The 26,787-nt window shown below is 37.5% G+C and overlaps 1 protein-coding gene across 1 annotated transcript; it reads left to right on the forward strand.

The window, feature by feature from the left end:
* The first annotated feature begins 998 nt into the window (after window positions 1–998).
* Window positions 999–25,980, forward strand: LOC149528023 (C-type lectin receptor-like tyrosine-protein kinase At1g52310). The gene is made up of 4 exons (XM_089809225.1): window positions 999–1,367; window positions 4,772–5,197; window positions 5,485–6,061; window positions 25,179–25,980. Exons 1-4 carry the CDS (start codon window positions 1,289–1,291, stop codon window positions 25,747–25,749), a joined length of 1,653 nt encoding a protein of 550 aa, XP_089665351.1. The 5' UTR covers window positions 999–1,288; the 3' UTR covers window positions 25,750–25,980.
* Window positions 25,981–26,787: the final 807 nt, after the last annotated feature.

Genomic DNA, 26,787 nt, shown 5'->3' on the forward strand with positions numbered 1-26,787 from the left:
AATTAGATGATTTCATGTCTACTTGTATGTGTGAAAAGTATTGTATGTTGGTGTAACCTCTTGAATGTCTACACTCTTTCCGGTTTGAATTTTGAAGGTATGTTGAATGTTTAGAGCCAATTTAATTTTGTCATTTACTTTTTATTTGATTTCCCTTCAATGAAAAATGACAACCTTACGTACGGTGGATACAAGTGGTTGAGTTGTGAAGTGACCAACATTTGTGTGTTGGAGCTGAAAAGATGGGACCCAAGGTGCAATAATGTGTTATTTTGGTCATTCCTTAGTAGGGATACATGGTCTTAGTAGTGTGTTGCATTAACACTAGTCATCCTGCTTTGGGTTGATGGACTTCCATGTGGAAGTAATCTCTTATAATGTTGGTTTATAAATAGATTGACAAGCCTTAGATGACATATTGTTTTGGACTTTTTTGGTTTATGTGAACAATGATATTTTGAAACTACAACCCAATTATGGACATGAAAAAAGACATGAGTAATATAGACATGTGCTAATTAACTCGGTCCTATTTATTTGATTGTGAACTTTTGTACTCAATGTCATATTTATTTTCGATATGTACACATTATTTCTAATTATTAACTATTTCTTTCATATTTTACTTTTAATAATCAAACTGACATATATTAAGAAATTAATACTCCTTACATGCCCCTAACCACCTAAATACCATCTCATGTATTGAACCCCTACACATAATAGATCCTCTCCTCTAACATACAAGTTTCTCCTTTACAACCCACTTCATTAGCCTAATATTGTAGAGTGTGAGCTCTTAAAGGTAGTAGAGTTGGTTTGGACTATAGCTTTGCTCCGTTTTTATCTCAAATTTTACGCTCTCCCCATTTAAAGAGGTGAGATGAATTACCCAAGCTCATGTGCATGGTAGCGGCTATTCGAGTACAGATTTTGTTAGTCATACGAAGAGAACACTTCGACTCTTAAAATTATAAAACCTCACATATTAAAAAACTAAATTAGCGAAATTCGTGACCGAATAGCCACTAACCTCATCCACACCCAAATATATTAGAATGTGAAAGCCCCAAATGGTTGTTTCAGAACCAAATGAATATCATGTCACATCGCATTAAACCTTATTGCAAACACCAAACAAACCTAACAATCCACATATAAATTGTCACATCTCACCGTTAACAATTTAGGAAAACCAAAGAATGGTCAAAAGACGACTGGCATACGTGTATGTTTATGTCTAATTTGCTACTGTTTCTTCTAATACAATTTTGTGTGACAGGAGTCGATGCAGGCAATGAAGCCCCCGTACATCATTCTCCTCTTTACACACTGCATTTTCACTGCAATAACAGCGATTCAGGCTGGTAAGCAATTATACGTTAGATTTCGTAGAAGTTTTTTCCAAAATTTCCTTCAACTCCTCCAAAGTCCTGTTTTTTAGTTAAAGGTCAGTCACGGTGCCCTCAATTGATCACTACTCTGGTGTACTTGGACGGAAGGTAGCATAGCATAAAATTGGTCTCCTACCCACTTCATTATCAGAGGCGCTCTTTTACCGTATTCATGTGGGTGTTTTCTTGTTGTTCAGAAATAAACGTTCGGATAAATATACGCTGCGTAGACCTACTGTGTACACTGGGTATTTCCATGCATTAAATTAAAATTCCTTGTCCATTATCGGATATAATTCCGATGGGTATTTTGGCGCTTGAGTAAATGATGCGTATGCACAGTGTAGATGTACATTTAGTATTAGCAGACAAAAATTTAAGCGCCTCGTCCATTATTGGGTACAATCCATTTGGGTATTTTTTGGGGCAATTGATGCAAATGATTAGATATGAGTATATTAAATGTACACTTGGTATCGGAATCTATTCATTATGTGTACCTTCAGCATTATGTTTGTGTATACATAGTGTATATACACTAATTAAATTGAAGTGCTTTCGGCATTATTGCATCTTAGCTAATTGAATGTTTTCTAGCTGTATTAGTTAAATGTCTGGATATGCAATCCATTTGGAAAAACACTCCGCATGTATGTACCTTTTATATATCAATTGACTTTTTGCAGACATAGATTGAAGTGTTTTTCTCATTACGAGACGCAATTAATGTGGATATTTTTGGGACTTGATTTAAATGCCTGGTAAATACTGTATACACACGCTGTAGTGGGTGTCTTCTATATTTACGCCGAGCATTCAAGTGTCTTACCAATTATTCGATGAATCTAATTTTTCTTCCGGTAATACAAATTGAGGGGATTCCAGATAAGGCTCTTGACTTTGATATCTGCGTCAACATATACAGATTTGCTGCGAAAACAATCATAAATACAACGTAAAGTTAGTTAATAGCCAATCAGGACACCAATTTTCAGGTATATGGGTAATGTAGCCTCATGGTAGTAGATGATATACACACCTCGCCTTTGTTCTATGAAGGAGAAGATCAATCCACTTAAATGTTTTAATGCTGACATATATCAATAGTATTTTCGAGCCATTTTGATCTCTCTACAACATCCCCGAAATGGCTTTCTACATTTTAGTGCAAATTATGGTCTTATGGACCAATCATCCATTCTATCTTTTACGTCATTGCTTACATTCTCTTAGGATATCTGCAACTAGCTATGGGTATTTATAATTTTCTCATCAGTTACAAACTTACAAGTTAAGGCAAGCTAGCATATAGCATGAGGTATCATGGTTATTGTCTTTTCTCTCTCAATGAAGTAGAAGCTAAGGAGCACTTATTGCTCACGAATAAGATCTCCAGACTATTCAAAGATTCGAAGGAGATAATATTTTTGTATGTTAGTATTAACACAAGAAGAGTCGGAGATGTCTTTTCATCTTATCCCAATCTGAGGCACCTATCACTTTACATTCAAATAGTTGTCACCAAGAAGCTAGTTCCTATTATGCTGAAGAGCAGAGCATAAATTCCATGTCATGAGTCAAAGGAAAACCTCTTCATGTCCTTATAGACACTGAACCCGAAATAATATTATGGCAGTTTTTTGTTTGAAGTGCTTGATTTATTTCCTTCATAGCACCTGCACAACCCTCATCCTCTTCGTGGCTCCAACAGCGAGTACTTAAGAAGACTGTTAATGGACATTCAATACGGTATTGCACAGATGATTTATTTTTGTTACTTATTATGCTGCGCTACATGAATTCTGCAATATTCTACCTTGTAAGTCATATCTTTATTATCAAGATTCCTATTGGTCAATTGTGGATTGCTTATATATGAATGGAGTGCATATAATGGCAAAGATAATAATTTCTTTAATCAATTCGTTGCATTACCCCTGAAGTATGACAATAACTTTTTGCACCCTTTGAAAATTCACTGTAAACAAGTTTATGATCCTTAAATCAAGCAACTTATGCATTATTTTTCATTGTTTTGTTGGTAAGGGCCAGCCCCCTTGTTTTGACTGCTCTAATATCAAAACTTATACATTATTTTTGTATTGCATTTGATGATCTTTGTATATTTGTGCTAAGTCCTTTGTTTTGCCACATTCTTGTATTCTATTGTTGTATACATCTTGTAGGTTTATAGGCCACTGGCTTACTGTAATTCTATCTTGTTGTCATTATTTTGGTAGTTGTGATTCACAAGAATGCTTCTCTAGTTGGCACTCATTATATCTAGGTGATGCTTGCAAGAATCAAGCACGAAAACATCCCTGGAGTTCACCTGACCTGTACAACTCCAGCTCAGATGCACTTGACTGTGGAGTTTCCCTTCTAATCAGGCACATTTACCTTGCTACTCTGTTTAGAAAATCTTCAGCAAGTGCCTTGCTTTATGAACCATTCATTATGGAGCACCCTAATACATCCAGTTTGATTTGTGGCATTTCCTCTATGTATTAAGTTATGTGACATGATTGGAAATGTTAAACTATTTACACTTCACACCTCCATGCATTCTATGACTAACCGCCCACAACTACTCAGCCAGTTCTGCTTTCAATGTACTAAATTATTTCTTGCAATGCTATATCTTGACATGCTTAGCAATGCCATTTTTATTTAAGCTACTTTGATAGGCAGAATTTTTGTTCACAAATAGCATGGTTGCAACATCTCAGGACATATGTATTTCTGTAGAGTTTCCATGCATCCTTTGGTGACATCTCTAGACTTATATGAATCGCTATATTTTTACTTAGATTCGGAGTTATACAAAGGTCTGATGCTTGCTAATTTCATCTTGCTCCATAGCAGGGTTTTCTTGTTTATTCCATGATGTTGAAAATATCTTTCTCCAGAAACAACATTAACGAAAATTGTTATATCAAACTTTAAATATCAACTGAGTGTAGCCATGGTATAACCTTTTAAAACCTTCTCTACTTTCTTCTGTCTTCCTCAATTTTTGCTTTCTGTCATTATCTGCATTATTGTAAATGTCGATGCCAGTAGCTTGTTACAAAAAAGAGAAGGAAAAATTGAGTGTAATTCAATAACTATAATTTCTTTCACTACTTAAAATTATAATTTAGCGTACATATACCAAAGTTTTATTTCTTATCTATATATGTATTATAATAACAATGGGGAGTACGTGAATAGTCTGAGACATCAAAGAACTCTAGGTGTAAATGTTTTTAGTCTCTCAAGATATGTTTTAACTTTTGACAATATCTTTATCAGGCTTTTTCTGTCTTATCAATATGAATTTAATGCAAATGCAATGTAGGAATTCAGCAGCTAAATCCTATGGCGGGCTTTTACAGGATTGTGCCCATCAGGGTGGAACAGTGCACCAAACAGAAGAAATTGTTTCCTTCTTGTACCAAATGCAAGTTCATGGGATGATGCAGAAGCTATCTGTCAGAATCGCAGTGGTCATCTGGCTGCGTTGACATCCATCCATGAACTTAAGTATGTGCAATCTCTTTGCAGAAATGTTAGTACAGGTTGCTGGGTTGGGGGCCGTGGTGTTAGATCTAAGAAAGGTTTCAGTTGGCAGTGGAGTGATCATCAATCCCATTGGAACAACTCTGCTTTTCCTAGGGCACCATCTTTCTTCAACTGTCCGCAATCTTCCTGCCTTGAGACAAATCTTACTGAGTTATGCACTTTAGTTATGAATAGAAACGTTCCCTTAGTGGGTGACAAATGCAAAAGCTCACATGAATTTGTCTGCATGCGAAGCAAAGGTAATGTCAATATTAAGTTAAATGCTTTTTGAATCTTATGTTGTAAAGTAATATTCTCTTTATAGGTAGTTATTACAATGCTTTTTGAATCTTATGTTGTAAAGTAATATTCTCTTTATAGGTAGTTATTACATCTCATTATTTCCAGGCCTTTCTCCTTATTAGCATATTTTGTATCCCATGTAGAAGCACATGCCATTCAGTAACTGATTGTGGAGATTTAGTTGTGTAACATTCTTTCACTTTTATGCCCTTGGAGCTGTTGTCTGATGCATTTCTTACATCAGGAAATAAATGTGAACCTGGACATTGCCACAAGGAGTACACTATCATCCTTGCAGTTGTTAGTGGCTTTATTCTCTTTACCACATTTGCTGTGGTGATTTGGCTTCTTGTTTACAAGCGAAACAGAAGACGCAGGAGATCTAGAAAAATTTCTAGCCCATCTTCTGTGTCTCTCGTTCCTCCTTCATGGAGGGTGTATACTAATGATGAATTGAGAATGATTACTAAAAATTTTGGGGAAGGAAATAGACTCTTTGGAGATGCAATGACAAAGACAGGAGGAACATTTGGAGGTACCCTGCCTGATGGCTCACTAGTAGCAGTCAAAAAGCTAAAGAAGTCTAGCTTGCAAAGTAAGAAAGAGTTCTTGTCTGAAATTGGAAGGATAGCACGTCTTCGTCATGATAACCTTGTAGCAATCAAAGGATGTTGCTATGAACATAGTGAACGATATATTGTTTACGAGTTTGTAGCAAATGGCCCTCTGGACAGATGGCTGCATCACCTTCCAAGAGGAGGTAGGAGCCTAGATTGGGGGATGAGAATGCGAATTGCAACTACACTTGCCCAGGGCATTGCGTATGTATTCTTCTCACTCCTTGACATTCTTAGTATTATTGATATGCATATTTCAGCAAACATTAGGGGGCAATGAAATGCATTTTGTATGTCATCAGTGCAGATAGTTTTGGCTATGTCAAAAAGGGGAATAGATTTATTTTATAGTTTTTTATGAAGTGCATTTGTCTGATTTTAGTACTTTTATGCTGGGTGTTTCAAAGACAAACATAAATTACGTTTAAGAATAGTCAATTATTAATGTTGATGTTTACCTGTCTCTCAAGCTTCAAGAAACGAGCATTTGACTTGGCATTAGAAGGTATATTATTAATAGATTATGATAAGTATGAAAGCTCATTTTGATAAACTTTCACATAAATTTCTTTCAGGAACTTGGGTTTTGACTGATTTCCTATGCTACTAATCATAGTTGAAATACTCGGACTCCGCAACTTCTCACGAAGGCTCAGGAAAAAAATGTCTGCAAAAACTTGGCAAATACTTAGCAGAAAACTCAACAACTTGAAAAATTGCTTAAATTTAATTAGAAACACATATGTTATTACAAATTTTGATAAGGAGATGTATCTAATGAGTCAGTAAATAAGTAAACAAAAGAAAGAAGTTGAGCCTAGATATACTTCAATGCAAATTAGGCACAAAATGACATCCTTATGCAGAATGCTGAGGCTGTAGCTTGATAGTCTGAAGCAAAATTAAAATAGCAAATTGTATTTTGTGAAACTATAAGTTAGTACAACTTCAAAACACTCTACATCTTCCTTTTCCCCTTCCCTACAACTTTAGTAAAAACTATGGGAGGGGTAGGTAGTCTAGTCCTAGAAGCTTGCTATGGCTATTACTCTCATCATCCTCAGCCTCCTCATCTTTGTCAATCTCATCCACTCCTAATCCCCCCTCCTCCATAGCCTAACTCTCCAAAGTAGAGATCTCATCCTTTGTAAACAATGGAGGTTGCTCCTATGATGTCCAATCACTGTAAGGATCTCTGTCATCCAATCAAGTGGACTCGCTGGTGTTTCCTCTACCTTCCTTATGTGCAACCGAAGGTTATATTGCACAAAGACAAGGTCATTGAGGTATTTCTATGCTAACTTTTCCTCCTCTTTGTGGGACTGATCTCGAACAAGTTCAAATAGTACTCACAACTAGATGAACCACAAGACTGGTATAAGATTCAAAGGGCAAGTTTTTGAAGATTTAGGTCCTTTCCACCCCAATTTCACCACCAAGCATCTACAAAATATAGTATTGAAGAGTTCAAAAGTGAGGTGAAAATATATTCTAATTTTTATTTGCTTATCGTGCATGTGGAAGACTCCAAAGTTCCAAATAGTGAGTGGTTCTTCCTCTCTTGGTCAAGTCTAGAAAGAATAGCTTGTCCTTTGCATTCTGTTAAATGTCCAATTTGAACACAACGAAGTCTCTCACCTCAACCTTGAGCATCATCCTTTGAATGGATATGGTAAGGCTCTCTATGGCCTCTACATTGAGATCTTAGAAGGACGATGCAAAGTGAAAATGAGGGTCGAGGAAGTACCCTACTGCACGAATAGGTTCTTGGAGCTGATTTTTCCACCTCCTATCAATATTGTTTCTTATGGTGTCAAATTTGAGGTTGACCCCCTTGTACTAATTTTTTATAGACTCCTTGGCCCGATCCATAGCATCACAAAGATATCCTATTGGGTTTGATCCCTATCTACCAAACAAAAAATTCGAACCAATGGGGTTTTAACACCTGCAATTGAAATATACAAAAAGATTAATCATTAAAATTACAAATTAATAATGGAAGACTTGAATACAAAAAAATTAAATATTCAAGTTACCTTCATGATCTATCTAGCTCTTTGTGCAAATTGATTGTCCAAGACATTGGATGCAACACTCTCTCTATCAGCCTTCTTTGAGTAACTTGAGTATAGCAATGCTTCACGTACAAATGTTTGCTTCAAAGCCATCAAAAATGTAAAAACACTTTGCAATGTTAAGAAAATCATTGCAAACCTTGTAACATTTGCTCTTATCAATTCCTTCCCTTGGGTGTGTTCTCTCATCAAGCAAAGAAACCAAGGGTGATTTTAGATGTATTTTCTGATCTTCTTTGCATCCTCTACAACCAGTCTCATCCAGTTTAGTTTTTATTATGTCCTCCAAAAGAAGGTCAAGGACATGTATTGCACAAGGTGCCTAAAAAAGTATACTATATTTGTCTTAGAGGATCTTACCAACTGCCACCATCCATAGATTTCAAGAACACCATACCATTCTTGCAAGAAACCAAAAAATTAATGATGGTGCAATTTTTGCCATTTGTCCACCCAACAGAAAGAATGGTGCAACCAAATTGTTTCCATTATATTCGTTGCTCTTCCACCACTTCTTTTACCCTAGCAACTGCATTTCTAAGCAACCTACAAGTACGAAGTAAAATTAATGTTAAGTACATAACTTTGATAAAAAATAACTTAAAATTCAACAAAAAATAGTTATTACTAATTTTTTTTTTTGATCGGTAATAAGATATCTTATTAATATAACAAACAAAGTTATGTATGAAATGAAAACATATCCAAGGCTCAACACAGGAATATTAGAATATATCACCTCTCTCAAGATCCACCTAGACCATACCAATGAAACTTAGAAATATCCTAAAACAGACTACAAGAGACCCCCAAACCCCAAGCCCATGAAGATTTGATTTTGGCATCACCCTTAGAATTGGACCATAGAACCACATCAAAGGAGTTCTGTTGATGCGAGTTTTGTGTCACTACATAACATATTAGTAATTGGATGCTTGATACAGAATATCAAATACACAATTCCTCTCTTGAAAAGTTATCTCTCATGGGACATGAGTATAACTCCAATGTTCCTTACACCGTTGGATACTCGCTCAGTTTTATCAATGTGATTTGCTGGTAATCACGTAGGTGGCCTTACGTTTTCTTGTTTGAGAAAAATTTGGATCTTGGTGAGAAAATGGAGATGGTGGTTCGGTGTGAATGCTAGATGATGTTGATGGCGCGATGATGGCAATGTAGGGTGAATGGCGATGGAAGGTGAGAATGCCGATGTTTTGGTTTACTTCTCTAACTAACCTCTTCTAAGCATGAAATTTGGCTACTCAACTACTCCTACTCCTAAGAATGGAAGGTTAGCAGATGGACAGGGATCGAATCTAATGAAGGCTAACCAGCGGCCCTACCTCCATAGATGCAACGCTTCAAAGGTAAGTAAACTAGATCACCACACAAAGCCTCCCAACCAGCCGCTAGGATGCTAGTGGCCTAGTGTTGACCCCTATCAAACATCTACCAAAGCTACCATGCAACTATCCATTTTATTTTACTCTTACTCTAACAACTTGAAATGAAATTGCTTCAACTTGAAAAGAAAATTTAACTATGTGGAAGTAGAAAACATGCAATAACACCCAATGTTCTTAGTCAACATGCAATGAAAAAGAGAGCACTTTGGTATTATTTTCGCAACAATTTCTCCAACCCCCCCCTTTACAAATGAGAGCCAATGGCCTTATATAGAGGTCCAAAATACAATGGACGGTAGAGATCAAAACAAGATCGACGATCCAGATTGGATCCAAAAACCCTAATTAGGGTTGCCACCCCATCGGCCAATGAGAAGATGCCACCTCATCAATGGACCAATGAAAAAAGTGCAAAAGTGGCAACCAATGAGAAGGCACCAAAATGGTGGCCAATCAGAAACAAACACTTGTCCTATTCTAGAAGAAAGAGAAAGTTGCCACTTGGGCTAACATAAGATGATCTTCTAATATAATTCTTCCTTTTTCTTTTGTTCTTTTAGCTAAGGCAATGAACTTAGCTAGCCTTTCGTTAACTTCTTCCATAGGAGGACAAGGTGTGTGCTTCGCTCGGAGTTCTGCTGACTTTGCCACGCTGTTTGCTGCTTGTAGTATCCTTTCGTGATCCTTTTCATATTCCTTTGCAAACCCAATAAAAGCATTGAGTGAGGAAAGGGTGTTCAGATGCTTCCTTTTGACGGCAGCCTTTCCTAACTCATCCAATCTCGATCCAAATCCTGTCTCACTGACATCCTCCTCTCTAATACTCTCAAAATCAAGCGCCACCCCAACGTCGCTCATCATGGTCGAAATGGAAGTGTCGACGCTTGGGCCGTGTTGTGCAATCTCATCATGAATTTCTTCAAGTTTTCTAAATCTGGTAGTCAATGCGACATACCAAGATTCAACTATTCTCAATCTTCTCTCATCAACCAACCGGGCTCTTTCCAAATATGCCTCCGCTAGCCTGATGAACGCCTGCAGCCTAGGAATAACCAAATCCTTGATGGGAAGAAAATTCTTCCATTCCTCTTCAAACTATGCTCCACGGGGACGCGTCCCCTGCCTCTGTACCCTAGTACCCGTACCGGGTACGAAACGAGGACGCGGGTACGGATTTTGGTCGTACCCTGCGACGTCCCTTTTTTGAAAAATTTAGAAACGTCCCCGAAACGGCCAATTTTTTTGGGCAGGAAACTTGGGGACGGCCAGCAGTATCGGGGACAGTTTTGCCGTCCCCTATCCGTCCCCGAAACTGCTGGCCGTCCCCTTTTTTCCAGTCAATCTGGTAAAGGCAAACCATCCCCAAAAAAACATTTTTTCCTAATTTTTGTTGTTCGTGTGGCCCCTAGTCATCTTAAAGACATAATAACGATATGCAACCCATATTTGGTCCATTAAAACACTAACTCTTCTACTCATTTTTCGATTTAACATACTTGCTAAGAGGAAGGAAAAAAACATAAGAGCAGTAGCAACAATGAGCAAAGATTGTGTTTAGTGAGGCAAGACTGCGGTCGGTATTTACTATTTACTAACTATTTTAGTTGGACTTCTCTTTATTTCATTCTGATTTCAGCATGATACTTGAAGCCTTTAGGCATTTTAATTTTTGCTATATATGTATGTGATATTGTTATAATGGAAGCACTTAGTATTTGCCATTTGATAATATTCCATGTATTTATCTTCTAAAATGTCTATGGTGAATGGTTTATCAATGTTATGATATACATATTTGAATTTTGTCTCTATATTAAAAAAAATCCCCTATGTTTTTAATCGCCGTCCCCTGATGTCCCGTCCCCTAAATTTTGGCTTCGACCCGTACCCGTACCGGAAACACGTCCTCGTCCCCTAAAACGTTCCCGTCCCGGAAACTCCGTGGAACATAGTCTTCAAATAATCTGAATTTGTTTCTAACAGTCACCAATGACTGGAATGTTGAGATGAAGGAGGGCAAGAAATTTCGCCCATCTTGGATTGTATCATAGATCCAACCCCTTACTTCATGTAACTGAGCTGATACCTCTTCTGAATTGCTCCCGCTGTCTTGAGGAAGGGCTGCCTGATGCAGCTGTTGGATTGGCTGGCAATCTCTCCAATATTTGTTTTCGGCCTCCAACTTTACTATCTTTTCGTTTGCCTTCCTCAATCTTTCTCTGATTGATGCTATGTCTTCCTGAACCTCCTCACATTCCATATCATCTGTATTTCTTCCCAAATTATGTTCTACTATTTCGTACTCCTGGGCTGCAATCTCATCCGCTGCCTTATTGATTGTTGGTATAGCAATCTGAACCCTTCGGTGACCATCACTGTCGCTTCTGATTACCCTTGCCACCGTATTTGCCATCTGTTTTTGGTTCTCGCTATCATCCTTTTCTATTAGTCCTTGGATATCATCAACTGCGTGAGCCATTACCACCTCGCCTCTCGGCATAAGCATTTGCCTTAACCATAGTGGTGCAGTGCATCTCCCCAAATCCAGATTCGGTTCGACCAACAAAGCATCACCAACGGCCTTAGACGCTTGACTTATCTCTTCAATATCAATCGGCCCATCTTCTTCTCTACTAGTTTCTGCCATATTTCCTTGCTGGTTCTCCGAGAGAGGGGAGTACTCCATACTTTCACTGTAGCCACTTGATTCCGAATCAGAGCTCACCTCCACTGCGGCCCCTTTATCACTCGAATTGACCTCTTAGCTTCTAGCCTTAGTTATACTCTCCCTTGACGGCGCTGCCCGCTGTCTCTTGGCTGGAGGTTCCGAACGTTCTTGGCTTTTCTCTACCTCCAAAGCCCTCTTCTTGCTATTTCTAACTGTCTTCGATTGCCGGCCACTTCCTTCACCCTTCTGTCTGATTGATTCTACTAGACCTTCCTTCGGTTTCATCATCTCATAAGTAAGGAGAACCTTTTCTCTTTGTAGCTTTCTCAACTTGGCATTATACCACGACTCGGTATGCAAATCTACTGTCCTTGTGACTGCCTCCAAGGAAGGATCCTGATGATCGTCCCAATCCACTGGATTCAACTCTGTTCCAACTACTGTCTCATAGTCTTCTCTCAACACACTACGATCATCCTCCAATTGATCGGGAATATCAAGGCCTCTCCATCTGATATCTCTCATCATGTTCACCGACAATCTCGAGAAAGCTAGCTTTCTCACGTGAAAATCATCCTTTGCATTGGCCCAAAAGTCCTCTATAGTGGGAACATGCTTAAATTCGCTTCCATGAGATGCCTTGATAAGACCAACAGGGTCGAATCCTTGCCTTGCTCTGTACCATCCTAGATGATACCTCTCCAATTCCTTTTCCGCAGCCTCAAAGGTGGCCCGATTTGGGCAACTATCATTGCCAATTATAATTGAGAAGGAAACGCCTGTTTTCCCCTCATTCCTCATTACTCTATCATAGTGCTCAAGCTGCCTAGCCAATTCCATCAAAACTACCTTGTCGGGCGGGTATCTTGGAAGCCTCTTGGGACAAACTGTACTTCCTGCCACTCTAATGTATGTGAATTGCGGGAATTGGATGAACCAACTCCCAAACTTCTTAATCCTTGCTTCTGCTTTCGATGAAAGTCTCTTAGCAGGCGCCCCTTGTAATACCCTTACTGTCTTCATGGCGAATGCATCGCAAAACATCTTGTAATCCTTGTTATTGTGCAAATGAAGCTGCGGATAGCATTCATGCACCAAATATTGCCCCGGCCCATTACCAATCTCTCCTAAGGCCTTAAGTCCCGGACTCTCATACAATCTAGCAATTAAGTAAAACAGATAGGATCCCATGTAGAATTGCCTTTGGTTTTGAACTGTTTTAAGTTGCAACTCTAAATTTTCACTTATGATCCTAGTCCAATCAAATTTTCCTTTGCCCTTTTCAATTTCATCAATGAAGAAGTACATCCAGTTTTCGAATTGCATAGCTTGAGCTAGGCCCATGATCCGGCTGAGAAGAACAATGAGATCGCCATATTCCGGCTTGAAATCTGCCACTGTAAGCCTTGTTGATTTGTTAACTCCTTTCCTTCCTTCGTGTATCCAATTCCGCTTTAGATGTGAGAAGTAGGCCTCTTGGTTACCTTGAAATGATTTGGCCGCCTGATCCACCATTACAACTGTCATGCCCTTGCTCTGGGGAATATTAAATGTCTCTTCAATTGCTTGTTCGCCAATGTTGGCCAACACTCTCTTCCCTTCGCCAAAAATGATGGATTTACTGTCTAGATCAAATCTGGATGCACACTCCATAATCAATTCCGGACAAGGCAAAGTAGGAGGAAAAGCTGCTGCATGTACAATTCCGCTCTTGTATATCCTCTTTGCCAAGGGGGATTGTCCTTCCTTTAGTCTGTCCCTCATCCGTAGCATGTCCACTGTAGCGATATTAGTATCGGTTATTTTCTTCATTTTCAAGAAGAAGGAAGTTTTGGGCGTCATATCCTCTTTGTCTTTCTTAGCGTTTGCCCGCTTGGGATTCTTACTTGCACTATCATACTCCATGCTCGTCGCCCTATTACGGGATGGTAGAGTGGTGGACCAAAAGGCAAGAAGAACCAAGTAGTGCAATTCTTAGAAAAGAGCGAAAGAATGGATGTCAGCTTAAGCACTCCTTGCAACTCTAGATGATGACTTTCACCTTAACTAATAATCTTACAGCAACTTTTCGGAACCCGGGATATGACATCAAAGAATTACAAATCCCTTTGCAAATTAGAAAACAAAGCCTCTAAGCTTATCCAACACTTGCCTTCTATGCAAAAATCAAACTTTCATATGTATCTCTTCTCCCAACAAAATTGCCCAAATCTGATATAAAAATTGCAGCCCCTCTAGAAAATCAGAATTTTGTCTTCCACAAATTTCGGCCCCCACCAAATTCGGCTAAGCATGAAAAAAATCTGCCCTTCCACAAAATTCGGCTAAGCAAAGAAGGAGCAAAATCTGTAAAATCTGCCACCTAGGGCACAAATCGCAGCCCACAAAGTGGAGCAAAAATCCCCAAAAACGCAAAAAATCTGGCCCTTAGACAAATCGCCCAACAATGGCAATGGAGAAATTGCCCAAAAATCGCCAAAAAACTGCCTTCCACCAATTTCGCCCAAGTCTGGAAATCTGCCCTTGCTTCAAATTCGCCCAAGCATGAGGAGCAAATGAATTGATGAAAACGAAATGGGAGGGGACTCCCTTTATAGCAGCTTTCACCTTCCTCCCAGGCTGGCCGACTTGGTCCTATAGAGGAAAAAAAACCAAAATTAAAGCTAAGTTAGTGGCCCACTTTAAATATTTTGCCAAAATTTTAATTTTCTAAAATGAAAACTGCACTTTTAATTTACTAATTAACCACAAATTGCAAAACGAAATTGAATGGTGCCTTGGGGATGCTAAAAATTTCTATTTAATGAGGGTTTGCTAATTAATACATCCTTGAAATTGAATTTTGGCTAACCAAAAGCCATTTCTTAATATTAATTTACCAATTTCATTAAATACCAAAAGCTTTCAAGGCAAATTTAATCTATTAAAGCCAATTTTTGCAATTTTCCTCTAAATCGATTTTGCTAAATAATTAAAATTTTATGACAAAAAATAAAATTGCCTCTAGAGTAAAAATCGATTTTGCAATTTAACCTCATCTTACAAAATTAAATTTTATTTCACCAAAAAAAAATAAGATTTTCCAAGAACCTAAGTCTAACGAAAAATTTCCTTATTTGAAAATCATTCAAATTTACAATTAAATCCAAATTTTCAAAAGAAATCGTCTAAGTACAAAATTCACAATCTTATCCTGCCAAGTTGAAATCAATTTTGAACTTATTCGGCCTAAGGATAGAACTGATAGCTCTGGAAAATCAAGTTGAAACCGGGTGAAAAATACATCTAACCTTCTCCACTGGCCCTAAAGGCGATCAAAAAGGGGGTCCCCAAGATTTTGGGGCGATGTGTGAAAACCTCACAACAAGTTCTTGGATTTCTTATCCTTTTTCTTTTTAACCATGTGCCAACCCCTTGCCAATTCAAAGGAGAATCCACAAACTCTCTCACAACATCCCCCGAACATGAACCATCAACTTGGGCCTGACCACCCACTGCATTCGAACCTAGCTCTATCAGATCTGCATTTTTCCTTACTCTCCAGAGTAACAACTACATCATGTGGAGCCTCCCTTGCCATTCCTTCCTAGTATAGTACTATCATTGTTCATCATGGATTGCCCTTCTAGAGGGGACATAACACAAGGATTTTGCATTGTATTCTTAGTAACTAGGTGAGATAAACTCTTTTGCATCTCATCCTCCTTCTCAATCATATAGTGCTCTTGAGAGACACCTTTCGACCTAGAGGCCTCCTTTGTCCTTTTATCTCTACCACATTGTATTGCCATATGAGCTATTTGATAACATCTTTTACATCTAAATGGAACCCTTTCATAATCCAAAGATTGAACTCAACATCCCTTTGAAGTTTTAATAGACTTTTCAGTAGGAAACCCTTGAAAAACATCACTTTTTACTAGAATACGAGAAAAGTTGAATGAAGGAGATTTGAAGATCCTTCATCTACCATTTAAATATCTCCTAGCTAATTCCCAACTTGCTCTAACAAAGAATCAAGCCAAAGATTTAATGGAAGATTGGGAAGGCTTACCCATAGTAGTATCTTGTCAGAAGTTTCCATAGATGGACAAAAATATGGATGCTAGGGTTTTAGCATCAAAGCGAACTTCTCCTCCTAGCTCCAAAAATGTACACACAAAACCTTATTTTTGTCTTGAGGGTTTTTAAACACAATAATAGAGAACCCTTTTGCCACAAGGAAAATTTGAGAACATCCATGTAGAATGGGCCCCCCCATTTTCAAAGACCTAAAAATATAAATCAAATAGACTTGACCACAAACCTCTAAAACGTCCAATCACACCCAACTCAAAGAAGATTGAAACATTATGTGCTATTACTTCCTCTATCTTTGTAGTCAAGTTGACAACAATGACCCTAGAGGATGGGGAGAGGGCCCCTAGACCACTCGCATACTAGGACTGATGCTATAGCTGTTGCATGACTGCAAGGGAGGGACCATGGCCCTATGGTGGCATCTCAACCTTCACCCCTTTCACACCTCCATTCCACTAGTCAACATCTCCATTTTGACCCCCATGGAATGCATCTTGCCGCCACAGATCTCTGTCAGCATATGTGCATCCCAACTTTCTGCTCTTGACTGGTGGCTCCTAAATCACCATGAATCACCACCACTAAGACATTTATCTCTTGCACCCATTAGCGGCACCCTCAAAGTCGACTCTTTAATCCTCTGTTGTATACCACCAATGCTTGATGAAGATGCTCCTATCGTAAAACAAAAACCCCTCATGTATTTGTTTTTGTAGACGACTGTTGTCTTCCTGCAATTTCACAAAGCCATCAAACATAAAGGCACCATTTTTCTAGAACCTATTAAAGCCACCTTATAACCCTTGTGATGCAAGATAAACCACACCCTTCCTTTAGATGAGAGAGCCCTAGCTCTATTTTCAAGAAGCTTCAGATAGGACCAGAGCACCATTCCAATTGTTTTTGATCTTTTTTTAGTAATTAATAATTTGTAATTACTCTAAATAAAAAAAGAACATAAATTTGGTCTACACTCTAAGAATCAAAGCTCAACATAAGTTATCAAGATTCAAAATTAAAAGTTAAAAGTTAAAACTAAAACATTTTAAAACTAAAACAAATTAATAAGTAGGAGATATTTCCACATCAAGTCAAATTGTGATATTGCTATCAGGATTTAACTATGTTGTATTTGAGTTAAACTCATTAACCCATGTTTCATGAGTAGTCATACACACACAAATCCATCTCTCATGAGAATAAATGTAACACTTGGCACTCATTGGATCTAGGTGATGCTCACAGAGGTGAAGCACCGGGACTTCCCGGGAGGTCACCCATCCCAGTACTACTTCTCAAGTGTGCTTAACTACAAAGTTTCCTCCACGGTTAAACCCACTCTGCTTAAAACAAATTAACTAACCTCAAGCCCACAAGAAGTAATCTTGTAGCCGTTTCCAGCCATAATCACTGCAGTCAACAAACTAAGCTAATATGGATTTCCCACCACATTAAAAAGGATGCTATTGAAATACCGAAAATTAACAGAAGCAATGCCTGCTTGCTGATTCATGTCTCTATTCCACCCAGCTCCCTCCAATGGTGGTTGTGATGCAGGTTTGTTTTCATGCTCAAAATATCTATCTATAGGCTCCACCTACGACACTAATTGTGGTGCTCCACTAGAAGTAGTAGAATTGGTGGTCAAGGGGGTAGTGGGTTTGTGGATACATGGGCCATGAAGAGAGCCCACTATGCCCTCAAGTGTTGTTTGTTTGTTTTCAAGGTTGATTGTAACACCTTGAGAGTTAGCTATGCATTCTTTTCATGGCTAGTTTTGCCCTTTGCTTTTGCAATTTTTTCTCTTTTTGGGCAGCAGGCAAGGCATTTATTTCGCTTTTAATTTCTCCTGTGGTTCCCTCACAAATCCTTGAATCATGCTTCGTGATGCCTGGAAGACTTCATGATACCTAGAAGATGGTATTTCAAGTGGTGTATGCCAGCAAATTAGTTTTCCACTCTGGGTTCAAATTGCAATATTGGAAGACTCTGTGATACCTAGAAGATGGTATTTCAAGTGGTGTACATCCCCATTAGTTTTCCACTTTTGGTGCAAATTACAATATTATGTTCTCATATTTGAAAGGCATATTTCCAAGCTTTATCTTTAGCCCCTTTAATACAAGTGCCTATATATCCAAGTGGGCATGCATCTACTAAGGCATTAGCAGACCCAGGAGTAACCCGGTTGTAGAAGAATCCCTATTTGCTATTGTCAATCAAATTATCAATCTACTCATACAAACTGAAACCACAAAACCACAAATTATAATTTTAATAAAAAAGCTAGCAAATAAACAAAATTAGTTTAAATAATTTTAGACAGTTAAACTTGAAAAAACAAGAAAAAAGTGTTGGGATTCAAAATTAATAGGAAAAGTTTAGATTTTTGAAAAAATCAGAAAAAATGCAAGAAATTGTGTTAAATCTTGTTCATAGCACTCTAAGACAATCTAGAGACTTTGGAAATGTCATTATGGAGTTTCTATTAACTGAGATGCAACAAAAAGGGATAAAATGATTTTAAAGAAAAGAAAGGACTGAAAATCTGATTGCGCTTTAAAATCCTCTTCAAATCAAGTTCAAATCAACCAAAATCCTTGTGGATGAGCTTGCATACCTTGGTTTTGATGGTAGCATCGGAAGAACAAACCAAAAGTTATCAATAAGGATTCCTCCCTAGCTAAGAGGAAGTGTTAATGTTATTGTAGCTATGGTCAGATTCCTTCAGGTTGACATAGATAACATAAAAGGTTGTGATAATATTAATTATTATATTATTATTGTGAGATAATATAATTGTATTATATAATAATATAAAAATTATTACATTATATTAATAATGTAATAATTAAAGCCACTTGGGAGAAGTGGTGTCCCTTGGTAAAGAGGCACCACAAAAGGTATAAAGGAACTTTTGAAAAAAAAAATCAATATACATAGTCTGCAAAGAAATATGGTATCAGAGCCATGGTTTCAAATATCCTCATTCCTAGAGTGTTACCAAATTTATTACATCAATATTTACACAAATCACTTGCAAGCAAACTGATTAATTAGTATGACCATCGAGTGTTGAAGGGATTCATCCTGACATTCCTGTTATTGGGGTACATAAAATCTCGTACTTACTGTAATAAAATATTCAGTCGTGTATATGCAGTTGGTATCTATCGTGGATTATTTGGGCGACAGAGATTGATATTCATGAAGTTATTTGGTCCAAGGTTATGAAGGAGTGTATTTATTGCGGCCAACAATTATTTTTGATGACTGTATTAATGTATATTTGAAGATCAAACTTTGTGATCTGGAGATATATTTTGAATTCGTGGACAATCTTTGAATTTGGGAAACACTGAACTATATTACCCTTGACTTAATGAGTGGACACAATCCATAGTTTGATATCATTTGAATGATACAAACAAGAAAATTTATGATGAATAATATATTATTTATTTCATGCAAGGCACGACAATCATTCTATGGATAATTAGAGAAAGTAATTGCTATCATCGTGGGTATTAAACATTGTAATTCATATCGTGTGGCAGTCACATGATATTGACGAGAGAACATGATATCATAGCGAGTGCCCTCTAAAGAACGAGCAGTGGTTTCTGAAATGATGTCATGCTTTGATATTCTGCAACAGTCATCAGTAGTCCATCCACTGTGGTCATATACATCCTCAGATGCAGAGACTTTGTACAGGTCAACAAGTAAATACAATGCCAAAACAAAAAGGCATTTGGAAAAGAGACGCAAATGGCCTTCCTGTGTGGCCCAAGGTTGAGAATGGTGATTTGTCTTCAAAGGATGGGGGTTTTAGTGGTGAGGCTCTAGTTTCTCAATCTAAGTCTCACAAGCATCCAAAGCAACCAATCTCCCCCAATATCATAATAAAATAAAATCTTTGAGTTTTGGAAGGTATTAAAATAATGATATTGAATAGTTTATTTTAAATGGTTGATATCATAATATTAATACTTTGTAACGAAAGACAATGGGTTGTTTCATTAGTATTGGCGGAGACTGAATTGACACTAAAATTCCTATTTGGGGCCTTTGAATATTATTTAGAATTCTTGTCAGCTAACTCTTCCTTGGCACGAGTGATGCGCTGTTAATTGTTGATATCGGGGATAATAGATCTAAGAATTAAATGATAGGGTGTTATTCTTGAAACTGTTTCTTATGATACCGTAATTTTCCTTCAATTGTGAGGTTTACTACAAATTCAGAAACAAGAATATATCTTTTTAAGAAATCATCAAGGCCAAGAGACTTAGGGGATGGACATATGAATGGAATTATCAAACTTCTCAATTCTTGTCATTGAGCCTTATTAGGGAATTTGTGGAATATCAAAGGCTTATGGAGAATAAGGTTTGAGTAGCTGTTATTTGATTCGTGGACACCAAAGTTAGTTTATATAGAATAGTTCAGCAATCTAACAGTGGGAGTTTAATTATTGTGTGATTAGCTTTTATATAATATGTGTGTGTGTGTGTGTGTGTGTGTGTATGCGTGCGCGCGCATGTGTAATTCAAAAGGAGTTTCGGAGAAGTGCATGTGGCACCACTGTGAGTAATCTGGTGTAGAGGATAATGGAACTCACATTGGGAGATGATGCCCTTGGACCTTGGTCAAAGCCAGAGTTGTCAAGGAAGAATCTCTACTCTCTAATCTTCAAGAGGAATGCCCACATTATAATTGAAGGCTCTGTTACTCAAGGGGTTCAAGTATCGCCTGCAAGGTGTTATTCTTTGACTACAAGAGATAAGCATTTTATAATTATACCTTTGAATATTAATCATGAATTTTATGTTATTAATTGATGATATAACTTTGATAGCGAATCATGTATGCTTCATATGCATTAGATAATCTTTTTAATGCTTTCAGGATGGACTAAGAAGCACAAGGGATTGTATTCAAGGAAGGAAGAACTTGATAATTCCTACTATGAGACTGAGTTGATAGTTGGGGACAATTCTTTCAAAAGAGGCAGTATGATGATACGTTAGAGGCAACCTTGGAAAACGAGGTCAGAAGGTTGATGTAAGATCTTGAGCTTCAAAGGGAGCAACTAGAGGGTCTGCTTCAGTTGACATCCAAGGATCTTGGTCATATTGATTTAAAGGGAGTGGACCTTGTCAAGATGATTTTTCTTTGGATGAACAATCAAAGGACTATGATTCATGGGATAGAGTTCCACGTGTATAGGCTAGAAGGCCTTTATGTTGACAACTAGGTCGTAATATTCTTGGATAGATGGATACTTGTTGAGTTTGGGATTCTTCAAGAACGATGTAGACTCCAACCTTATATCAAAACATGTAGAGATCAAAAATCTCTATATTAGAGATATGGTGCAAATGAATACTATGGAATTAAGGTACATTAGTACTAAAGGACAGGCGACCGATATTCTCTTGAAGCATCATGCCAAAGTGAATTTGTGTGTTTTCAAGACAAGCTTGGAGTTGTGGAGAATGAAGCCTTTGCTGAGAGGGAGTCTCAACATCAATGATTTCTTGAGATGGATTTTAATGAATTCTTCTCTATGAGGCAGAAGTTTGAGATGCAACCCCTTGTTAATGCATTCTTCTCTATGAGGGAGAAGATTGAGGTGAAAGCTCTTTCCAACCCTCTGGGAGTAGCTATGGTGGATACACCCTCTGTGAGTAGCCATGGTGGATGCCATGTGAGAAAATCCATGACTTAGCATTCTTCTCTGTGAGGGAGAAGCAACTCCATGACTAAACACTTGTGTTCATTCACCCTCTAGGAGTAGCCATGCTGAATGTTATGATGAGATGACAACATCACGTGAGTGATTCTGTGATGAACACTTGTGCTTTTTTGGCTTATGCATTCATGGGAGCAGCCATGATAAAGCCACACTCTAGGAATAGCCATGGTGGACATTATAACTCAAATATTTGAGAAGATCCTTCCTAGCTAAGAGAAGTGTTGATGTTAGTGTTGGAAGGACAAACAAAAAATTATTGAGAAGGATTCCTCCCCAGCTAAGAGGGAGTGTTAATGTTATTGTAGCTATGGTCAGATTCCTTCAAGCTGACATAGATACCTAAAGGTTTTGATAATATAGTTATTATTATAATATAATAAATATATTGATACAATTATTGTGATTGATAATAAAATTATAATATATTTATATTATATAATTATCATATAATATAAAACATAATAATAATAATATTATTATATTAATATAATAATTGGAACCACTTGGGAGAGTGGTGTCCCTTGGTAAAGGGGCACCATAAAAGGTATAAAGGAACTCTTGAAAAAAAAAAAAACCATATACACAATCTGCAAAGAAACAACACTTGGAAGGGGGTTTTGTGGTGTGGACAGAAAACAAGAAATCACAAAATGCAATCAAAACCTTTTGTTTCACATCAAAATGCTTTTATACAAATGCAGCTGAGAAAATAACACAGACACACTGAGTTCTCGGTGAGTTTTTGACACAAACTTGGTGAGTAAATGTCTGGCTTTCTTGGGAAGGAAAACTTCTCACAAGAAAACAAGTTCTTGTCAAGTTCTCTGCAGTTTTTTTAATCTATGGTTCTAGGGGTCATTTTTGAGGGTTTAATATAGAAGGAATTAGTGATGGATATGGATTTTATCAATTGGATATGCTAATTATTTTTATTATTGTTGACTTAGTTTTTTTTAATTTTACCATCAGTAAGTTTTCTCTTTTTAACATGAGACGGTCATCAAAGAAATTTGTACTAAAGGAAATTGATAATCAAAAAGATCATCGGCAAGAGTTTCTAGATTAGATTGTGTTGAAAGTTTTGCATCAACATTTCAGATCACACTCGGTGATCCATAATAAAAAAGATGACTTAGTATAGACAAATGGAAATAGATGACAAAACTTTGGGTTTTGATTATCTGAGATAGGTATTAATTGTGAAAGAAGAAAAGCAGTTAGGGCATTACATGCTTTCCTGGTTTATGTATTAATACCTTCTTTTTTTCTGGTTTTAACATTACTTAAAAGTGGATTGTATATCCATGGGGCATGTGCTGTGCTTGTTACCACTGTACATGAGAGAAAAGTCATGGCCTATTTACATGGTAAAAAATCCTGCATAAATAAAATCGATTTTGCTCCGGCATTCAGTTTGGCTGTTCAGGGATCAGAATAAAGTGAGTGATAAATCACAATCAAAGCTCAGGGCACTTTTTATTATTGTATCTGGATTCCAGCTTTCTAGTTATATTGGTGTTTGGAATTTATAAACATTTTGGAGACAAATGTAACATAGAAGAATAAATAGGGGAAGTGTTCCTCCCATTCGAAGTTTGAAATCCCTGGTCAGGGTGATCAGGGTGCATTTTTTTATTGTATTAGATTTAGAAACTTATGGATGACTTAAAAGCTTTATAGGAAAAACCTATCCAAATTTTGAGTCTTCAACAATCTCTACAAGGTATCATTTTTGGATTCACTTTTTAACCTAGCAGAATTTTTTAACAAGGCTATATTTCATGGAACAAATGATCAAGTTGGAGATAGGAAACTTATAACATATTAAAGACAGTGCCTCTATATTGATCTTGAAAAGCTTCTGTAGCATATGGTTTAAGCTTATAGATTATGTCTGATAATGTAAGTGAAGCCACACGAGTTTGTTAACCTTCTAGGTGCTGGACTTCCCATGAATATTGGCTTTTCCTAGGAATTGCCTACAATCAGCTTCCCAAGGCAGAATATGTAAAATGTAGCATCTGTTAAACAGAACCCTCACCCCTCCAAATAACTTAAAACTACCAGATATATTTTTGTGAAGCTGTAAATTGCAGAGGGGAGTGTTTGAGGTAAACCTTGTTAGTTATTTTTATACAGACCTTGAAGATAAGGTTCACATCTTCAAGAAAAAAGCACCATAGACAACTCTGTGTACTCAATACAATCACTTTAGGATGATTTGTGTTGGGGGCGTATTAGCAGTCGTTGGAGCTCATCTGAGTTTCCAGTTAAAGTTTCAATGGCATATGTAGTTTTATTAGGATTGCCATTCTGTGGAGCCTTTGAGGATGCAATGCTGAAAGAAATATGGCGGAAACTGTTGTTCAAGTCTTCTTTTCTCTCTAGTTTATTGCAGAATCAATACTTATTTTTTATCTTCCAAACTTGTTATTTGTTTGATCTAATTTTGAGTTGAATGCGAGCCCATGCAAAAAGTTTTATTAAGATGTGCCAGATACCACCAAAGATACAAATAGAACCTAACAACATGTCCTCCAATTAGATCTTCTAGATTGTCCACACTAACAATCCAACCCTCCCCTCCAAAAGGGGATTTGAGTAAATAACTAAATATAGTACTTGGTTAAGTGCAAAGTTCATAATTTTAGTTTGAAACTAAATTTAATATGTTTCCTTTCATCCAGAGCTGCAACACAAATGAGAGAGATGAGAAAGAAGATTATATACAATCTAGAATTGATAGTCGTGCCCTAGCTAAGATACTGTGTGAACCCATTTGTTGTAATAAAGAGATTATATCATTATAGGTTAGGGCCTGTCTTAACTGGCACCTGGGTTAAGAGCACTCTCAATATACCTCCTCAATGCCCAAAATCTATAGGGAACCACTTCATCTGGCCAATTCGGAATTATTTCAATGGACTATTGTTGCAGGCAATCAAGCCGCTTATAGAAGCTGTTGCTATTGGTGCTTCTGATTCGAAGCATAAGAGTGGTGATGGTATCTGATGCGCTGCCCTAAAAAAATACGGTAGTCCAAACATTTGAATCCAAATTCTTTTTGTGCAATAATGTACTCCGTCATTCACCTTTTCTGCCTTAGAACCCATTTTAGGTTATATATGCTTCTATTATTATTTATTTGGACACAAGCTATATTATAGGCATCATTTTAGAACCATAATTTTTGGAATAATTTTGTCCAAGTTTTTGGTTTCTAAGAGAAATTCGCCTGAGGCAAAAATTATTTATTTTCCCATTTTCATGATTATCTGTTGTCATAATCATTGATCATATTCGGCTGTGATATTTTGATGAACAGATTTCTACATGACAAAGTCAAACCTCATGTGGTACACCGTGATATACGAGCCAGCAATGTACTGTTAGATGAAGAATATAGAGCACATTTATTGGGTGTTGGCCTCTACAAATTTGTGCCATGGGAAGGGATACATGAGAGAACAGTTATGGCTGGCACTTATGGGTATCTTGCTCCTGAATTTGTTTACCGGAATGAGCTTACCACCAAAAGTGATGTTTACAGCTTTGGGGTTTTGTTGCTTGAACTTGTAACTGGACGCAAACCAGTTCAAACCATTGAATCTGTGGATTGGCAGGCTATCTTTGAGTGGGCTACACCCCTTGTTCAGTCCCACCGGTATACAGAATTGTTGGATCCTGTCATTACTGACATTCCTGAGATAGGACAAATTCAAAAGGTGGTTGACCTTGCTTATACATGTACTCAGCATGTTCCTTCCATGCGGCCACACATGTCTTACGTGGTTCACCAGCTACAACAATTAGAAATCAAAGTTGCATTCGAGGCAGGCAGAATAGCTGTTGGGAACTCCTCAACCACGTCAATGGAGGTAGAGTTCATTGCTTGATTGGAAGGAGTTTAACATAATTCAGAACATCAATGTAAGTAGATGTTCTTCTTGTATTATCAATCAAGTGTTTAGTGGTCATAATTTATTAACTAACTGCTGACCTTCAACAAATGGCAACAGTGTCTGATGACACTAATGTAAGAAACAATTCATTGTTCCTTAACAAGAACTCAGAAAATTGTTTACATATGTGATTTGGATAAAGGTTGATTTTATCTCATGGCATAACCATCACTTCTTGCTCATCATTGGAGGTCTCACTTGTGGAAAAAGCAACAATTTTTTCACCTTATATACTGTTCAAGATTTTATAGCTTTGGAGTTGATCTATTAACCAACTTTTCAAGTAAGCGAGACCTTACAATTGGCCTAAATAATATGTATGCCATTCAAATGCAACTCAAGTTAACCTTCTACTAGATAAAAAAGGGAAACAAGTGTCCTATCTCTATTAAAAAGCAAGTCTGCAAACAGAGGCTCAGCACAAGCCAAAAGGCCCAGCAGAAATATAACAACCTCCTAGATGGGAGTAAGACATAATTACAGCCAGCACAAACTAAAAGAGTATGTGGGGATTGAGCCTAAACAATACCACACCCCTTATTCTAGTATATTGGGAGACCTTTCTTCCACCTTTGAACAATTTCCCAAGAAATACTATCTTCCGAGTCCTTAACTCAAGTGAGGCCAGGCACCAGGAATTCCCTACTACTTTCCCAATCTCAGCGGCTGAACAATATCCATGGTCCCTGCTGCAGTCCTTATAGGGATCCCTAAAACACCAATCATGTTCCTATCTCTTGCTTGTTTATTAAACCTGAGAGAGACTGACATTCTCCTCAAAAGGGTTGACCATGTTGAACCCAAAATGGATCTAGGTTGCAAAAGCATATGTGACCACAGATGAGAGAACAAATCCTCTGTGCAACCTCCAAACAAGATTGCTATTTGAAGCTCTTTTGAAATCCTCCACACAATTATTCAAAACAGCCATAGGAGGCAAGCCTCTGTCATTTCAAATGAGCCTTGATCTGT

This window comes from Cupressus sempervirens, chromosome 11 (genome assembly GCF_028749045.1).
Source record: "Cupressus sempervirens isolate cs-2001-9-10 chromosome 11, ASM2874904v1, whole genome shotgun sequence".
Lineage (NCBI taxonomy): Eukaryota > Viridiplantae > Streptophyta > Pinopsida > Cupressales > Cupressaceae > Cupressus > Cupressus sempervirens.

Coding starts and splice junctions, on each gene's coding strand:
- LOC149528023 (XM_089809225.1), top strand. CDS start 1,289: ATGCAGGCAATGAAGCCCCCGTACATCATTCTCCTCTTTACACACTGC. Junction 1,368..4,771: donor AATAACAGCGATTCAGGCTG/GTAAGCAATTAT, acceptor GGGCTTTTACAG/GATTGTGCCCATCAGGGTGG. Junction 6,062..25,178: donor ACACTTGCCCAGGGCATTGC/GTATGTATTCTT, acceptor TTTGATGAACAG/ATTTCTACATGACAAAGTCA.